The 5,853-nt window shown below is 55.5% G+C and overlaps 2 protein-coding genes across 2 annotated transcripts; one reads left to right on the top strand and one right to left on the bottom strand.

The window, feature by feature from the left end:
- Positions 1-254: 254 nt before the first annotated feature.
- Positions 255-870, top strand: J7T55_008803 (Protein RCR2; the record flags this gene model as incomplete). Its single annotated transcript, XM_053139157.1, has 2 exons — positions 255-301; positions 372-870. The coding sequence occupies 2 exons, from the start codon at positions 255-257 to the stop codon at positions 868-870; spliced, it is 546 nt and encodes a 181-aa protein (XP_052998075.1).
- Positions 871-2,240: 1,370 nt separating this feature from the next.
- Positions 2,241-4,357, bottom strand: J7T55_008804 (triose-phosphate transporter; the record flags this gene model as incomplete). The annotated part of the gene is made up of 3 exons (XM_053139159.1): positions 2,241-3,112; positions 3,172-3,478; positions 3,557-4,357. The coding sequence occupies 3 exons, from the start codon at positions 4,355-4,357 to the stop codon at positions 2,241-2,243; spliced, it is 1,980 nt and encodes a 659-aa protein (XP_052998076.1).
- Positions 4,358-5,853: the final 1,496 nt, after the last annotated feature.

Below are 5,853 nucleotides of genomic sequence, written 5' to 3' on the forward strand. Positions count from 1 at the left end.
CATCCTAGCAGGCCCAGCACTGCCCAGCTGCTCTCAGTTCATTTAAGGTAACGAGCCCAGCACACTCTGCATAACGTCAACCATCAGCGTTCCCAAGGGTTCCCCACTGCGTATCACTCTCTGCAAACGCAAGACCTATACAGTCACAAAACATCACCTGCAATCATCACCATCTTACCTGGCTCGGAGTCTGTATCAGTCCATTGTCAGGAACTATCAACAAAACAACAAAAACACAACAAACAACTCCAGCCATGATCATCCCTGAACTGGGAGAAGGTCTGGTCTCCAGACAATCATTGTAAGCCTACTTCTTTTCCGAAGCCCCACCAATCTGGTCGCAGTGCCAACCATGCTGACAACGACAACAGCAGTAGCTGCCCCTCCGGCTACACCTTGAGAAATGGCCGCTGTTACCAGAGCAACTGGTCGTACTGGGGCCGCTGGGTCCTCGCCGCCATCGTCATCGTCTTCTTCCTCGTCCTCTTCCTGACCTGGAGCTGCATCTCGAACCGCCGCCGCCGCAGGGCTGGCATGAACCCGCGCTACGGCACCGGCTGGATGATGCCCGGGCAGCAGTACGGTAACGGCCAGCAGCCGCAGTACGGCAACGGCTGGTTCGGCCAGAACAAGTACAACAACAACCAGCAGCCCCAGTATCAGCAGCCGCCGCCGCCCCAGTACACGCCCGCCAATGGGCCCGTGCCCAACCAGTACACCGGCCAGACGTTCAACTCCAATGAGGGCTACTACGGCCAACACAATAACAACAATGACATCCCTCTTCAGCAGCCTGGGTCGTCCTACTACCCCCGCGGAGGTGACAACGTCTACGAGCCGCCTACGGGACCGCCGCCAGCTAAGTCTTAAGGAATATGGGAAAATGGACCACCACAAAACACGCAGGGTCGCTTCAACGTGATACAGGAACGAAAACATGATGGGATTATGACACACTGTGCTCTTGAAGAGGTCACTCAAGCAGTGGTAGCAGTATGACGGGCTGGCGTTACGGAATACCTCTAGGGAATCAACCACGGGTTTTGGGATTCTTTTCAACTATCGCGATGGAAAGAAGGAAAGGGAGACAACTTGAGGCTGTATTAATTGTAATTCATACATCCACCCTACACTATTCCTACCGTTCTGTCATGCCGGCCATTCCCACGTGGAATCGCTGAATCGTGAAGCATACGAATAAACTCACTTTCCGTAAAGAAGGTTGAGAGTGGGGCAGCGCGTCCCCTTCTGCCGAGACCCGGATGTTGGTTGGGAGGCCTCGCTGCGACGCAGTGACCAGCTCGCTCTCCGCATCAACCCACACACACTCACACTCGTTCCCCAAACCGGTGAGCAGGTCACACGACAGTCAATATCACACTTCATCAACCAGAGGATACACACACACATACGGGCAAGACACAAACCATCGGTTCCGGGCGGGGGTTTTCCCGAACTGTTTCAAATGACTACATGGCTCAAATCCATCCAATCAGACGATGAATTCCACCGCATGCTTGTTTGGGCTGTATTGCTTCCTTGAAGAATTGTGGCGAGGGTAAGGCAAGGCCAGTCCAGGGAACAGGGTCTCTTGGGCATTGTTCGGAGGCGGTGTTGTCTGGGAAAATAAGCTTAATTTTTTGACAGCGAACTCAGGTGTTGCCGCGGATTGTGCACTATCCTTAGTATAATTAATCACTCTGGGACGAGCACATTGTCCGCTTTGCCATGTCCACAGAACCTTGCATCTATCTGCCTCTGCATGATAAGCAACAGTGTTAGTGATATATTAATGGCCATGTCATCGTCATACTCGCAGGTTGAACGTGAGAAAACAGTGAAGTGTCATTCAGGGCAGTCGCCTCTGGCAGCTGCAGTCTTTGAGAGGATTTCCCGACTCGGGAGATATATATGATTGACCACTCTTCCCCCCATCTGGTTGCTATACCAATATACAATATGTGGTTTCTCGTGCCTCGCACGACAAAATCTTGGCTGGCCTTGACCCAGCCAGCCTCGGGAACGCAGACCCGAGCCAACATTCCATTTCCGTAAATCCTCCCAATCTATGCTCTGAAAATGTACAGTATATCCTGTGTGATATGCAAACAAGCTCGCTCGCTGGACGCGTCGCGTGTGCGTTGTCAAAAATTTTGTGGGTATCTCTGAATCCTTTTGTCCTGGTCCTCCGTTTTATCCTTTCCTCGGTTTGAAGTTCGGCAACAGCCCGAGTTGCCCCTTTAGTCTTGTCGGTCCAACTTATCTCGTTCGTCTATCGAGGCACGCACGGGAGCCTGTGGGGCCCTGGGTGGGAAAACAAATTCTCCGTCCACCGTGACGAGGTCGCCTTGCTCTAACTCCGCGCTTGGCCTCGTGGCCAGAAGGCCCGTCTCCTCGCCTCCCTCGTCCTCGACATCGGTACCGCTCGAGCTCGGGCTGGTCGTGTCACCGTCTTCGTCGGGCCGCCTTCCGTGCACGTCGGTCTGCGCATCCGATCGCATCTTGGTGATCTTGATCCAGTTGTAGGCGCAGATTGCCCCGATCGTGATGAATAGCCCCGAGATGTTGATGGGCGTCAGCTTGTCGTCAAAGACGAGCGTCGCTGTAGAAATTGTTACGACCTCTTTGAAGATGCCTGCAATTGAAAGAGTGACGACCGAAGTACGCTGCAGCAGAGCAAATTCGGAAGCCGTCATGAGGAAGGCGATGGTGCCTGGGAATAGCACAAGTAGCGGAGCAATCAGGCCCCACTCGTCGACGAGACCTCTCACGCCTTCCATAAGCTCGTAGATACCCTCGGTGGGGATGGCGATGCATATAAGCGTGAGGAACATCACGGGCGCGAGGAAAAAGATGCTGGAGAATGGGTTGGAGGTGGCGGGGTTCCTGAGCAACAGGATCTGCGTGAGTCCCCAGCGGAAGCCAGAGAAAAAGGCGGCTGAGATGACGAGGATGAAGCCGGCCAGGTTGAACTCGACCTCGCCAGCTACCATCATAACCACTCCGCCGGTCATGGTGGCGATGATGCCTACTAGCTTCCATGTGGGCGATTCGAGCCTGAACAGGAAGGCGAACATGAGGACGAATGCAAGTGAGGATGATTTGCACATCGCTGGAGGAAAGATCAGTCAGTATCAAAACTTGCTCGTGGCCGGAACAGGCTATTCTTACTGTAGAAAGTAAGCGTGATGAACTTGAGCGAGGTGTTGCCCAAGCCGATATCAAGCCCCGTGGCCGCACCACAAGGTCCTATCCGAGTAAGATAGAACATCTTGGTCATCAGTGGCCTCTCTGGCTCCTCGTCCTGTGTTGAGTCGCGGAACTCTGACATATTTCGAGGCGCGTTTTGTGGTCTCAGTGATGGTACACAGTACAGAACAACAGAGGCGAGTGTAAACTGCACAATCATGTGTACTGATGTGGTGAAAAGGGGGAAAGGAAAGTTGAGTCTGTGGGTGTCAAACATCCACTTGTTGTACTATTTCCCTAGTCAGTATCCTGGATTGAGATTTGTTGTTCGGCAGTCAACCCTTGGTGTAAGAACAATCCGACTTACGAGTGAGATACCCAGCGAGAAAAGGTACCATAGACCGATCAAGGTGCCATTGACGGCCAGTTTCCTGATAACTGTTTGGTCTGCCTCCTTTTTCTCCTCTGCTGTCACGTTTTCCCGTGCTATCCGTTGGTCGAGCAAAGTATTCCGCCTCTTCTTCCTCTGTTTCCTCCGTCTCTCCTTGGCGGTGAGGCCCGTCTCTTCGTCATCGTGCAAATCCTCGTCTGAGAAGTCGTTGTTGGGGGGAAACCTCAGGACGCCATTCTTGTCCTTGATGGTAGATTGGCTCTCCTCGGATATCTTGGGTTCGTCAGTGCGGAACTGGCCAGAGACTGAGGGCCCCCTGGTGTGGGCGCCCCTGCCAGAAGGTTGGCCTTGTGCGCTGGTTGCGGGCGACATGAGGCTGCTCCGTCGGCGGCGGTGGCCGGCAGGGGTGGGGTTTATGTGATCCATCTCGATGTCTGCGGGATGGGATACGGTGGTGGAGGTGGAGGAAGCAACGGCATCAGAGACTGTAGCCCTCCTCGCACGAGCAGTTGAGGAGCCCTCGGTGGTGGGAGAGGGGACTGTGCCGAGAGCCCCTGAGGCGGAAGTGGCAGCGGGAGTGGTCGCGTGCGGGACAGCAAGCGGGAATCGAGGCGAATTTGAAGCTGAGGAGTCGGCCGAAGTGGACTGGGCGGCAATGGCGAGGCGTGGAAAGGCTGCAATGGACTCGAGGCGAGGAGTATTGTTCTTTGAGGAGCCTACGAGCGACTGGGGGGGAGAAAGGGGAGGGGGGCCAGGAGGAGGAGATGAAGAAGGCATTATACACGGCGAGGACGGGTAAGGCAAAGTAGTTATCAAATGGTAATGTAGAAATTGGGGCCCCGTCATCTGGACTTGGGTGTTCCCAAGGTGGGCTTGGGCTTGTGGACCGTGGAACCGTGGACTGTGGGCGGTGGACCACAGACTGTGTGGATGGGTAGTGCCGTCCCGAGGTCAGCAGCATCCAGCTGGACTTTTTTGGGGGTCCTGCTGCTGCGCTGCTGCTGCTGCTCTGCTGCTGCTGCAGGCTGGAGGGTGCAGAATGCAGCGGGCAGGCAGGTACGGGTGGGGTACCTTGGTACACACTGGGCCCAGCCGGCACACCTGGGCACCTTGGAGGAGAAGAAGCAGCAGCGTATAGCAACGTATAGCGTATAGCGCACAACACACAGCAACACAGCATGCTGCACCCTGCACCCTGCACTGGGCACTGTGACAGTAGCGCCAGCCCTGGAAGCCCTGGGAGGAGTTGGAGGAGACCTGCCACCGCTTGTCTCGCTGGTCTGCCCAGCAGCCCAGGCGCCCAGGTGATGGCGATGGGGCCGGTCGCTAATCGGGATGATGAGCGCCCCGGGGCCCACCCAGCACAGCTGGTCTGTCAACCTGTTGTTAAGGTTGTTGTTGAGGGGATGGATTTTGATTGATGATCGATCGGAAGTACAGCGATCCACCGTCCACCATCCACTGTCTACAGTGTCGTCCTCTGCTTGCCTGCTGGTCTGTTACTTGTGTGTCTGTCTGCCTGTCTGCCCAGCTAGAGGGTGTTGAGAGGCTTGACTGGCGTGTTTCTCTGATGTTTTGCGTCTCTTGCAGCTCTTGCAGCTATTGCAGGATGTCGGAAGGGTTTCCTGGCCGGGCGGGAGCGTGGCCCAGTCAGCGCGGGCGCATCAAACAACAACTCTGGCCTAGGCGGTGGTCTGTGACTCCAGTTTCCGTACTCCGTTGATAGACGCGGACAACAAAGACAACCTTGGAAGACCAGGCCAGACAAGACCAGACAAGCACGACAAGACAGGACGAGGGTGCAAGTCTCTTGGCGCCCCATTGCAGCAGCCCAATTGGCTCTGCCGCCCACGGGACCCCTGGCCCGGGCGCGGAATCGGGTCATGGATCAGCACTGCAGCGGCGCCTGAGACTCTCATTCTGTCTTCTCACGCTCTCGCGCTACTACTCTGTCACTGTGTGACTCTGCCCTGCCATCGATCAATCCATCCATCCATCCCATCCATCCCATCCGCCCACCTGGCTGGCCTGGGCACCCTCGTCTCGATCGATGAACCGGTTGTCTGTCTTGTCTGTCTGTTGCCCCCGTGACCAGTGTAACGGGCAACGGACGGAAACACACCACCATCTCTATTACCACCACCCACGCACTTACACGGGTGCAGCACATGGGCAGGTAGCAAGCAACGATCCGGTCTGATTGATGCATGCCTCCTGCATAGTACCTACAGCAGACACCTGTACGTCTTGCTTCCAAACCCACCAGCCCACTC

This window comes from Diaporthe amygdali (genome assembly GCF_026229845.1).
Source record: "Diaporthe amygdali strain CAA958 chromosome Unknown NODE_4_length_2575358_cov_65_588622, whole genome shotgun sequence".
NCBI classification, from domain to species: domain Eukaryota; kingdom Fungi; phylum Ascomycota; class Sordariomycetes; order Diaporthales; family Diaporthaceae; genus Diaporthe; species Diaporthe amygdali.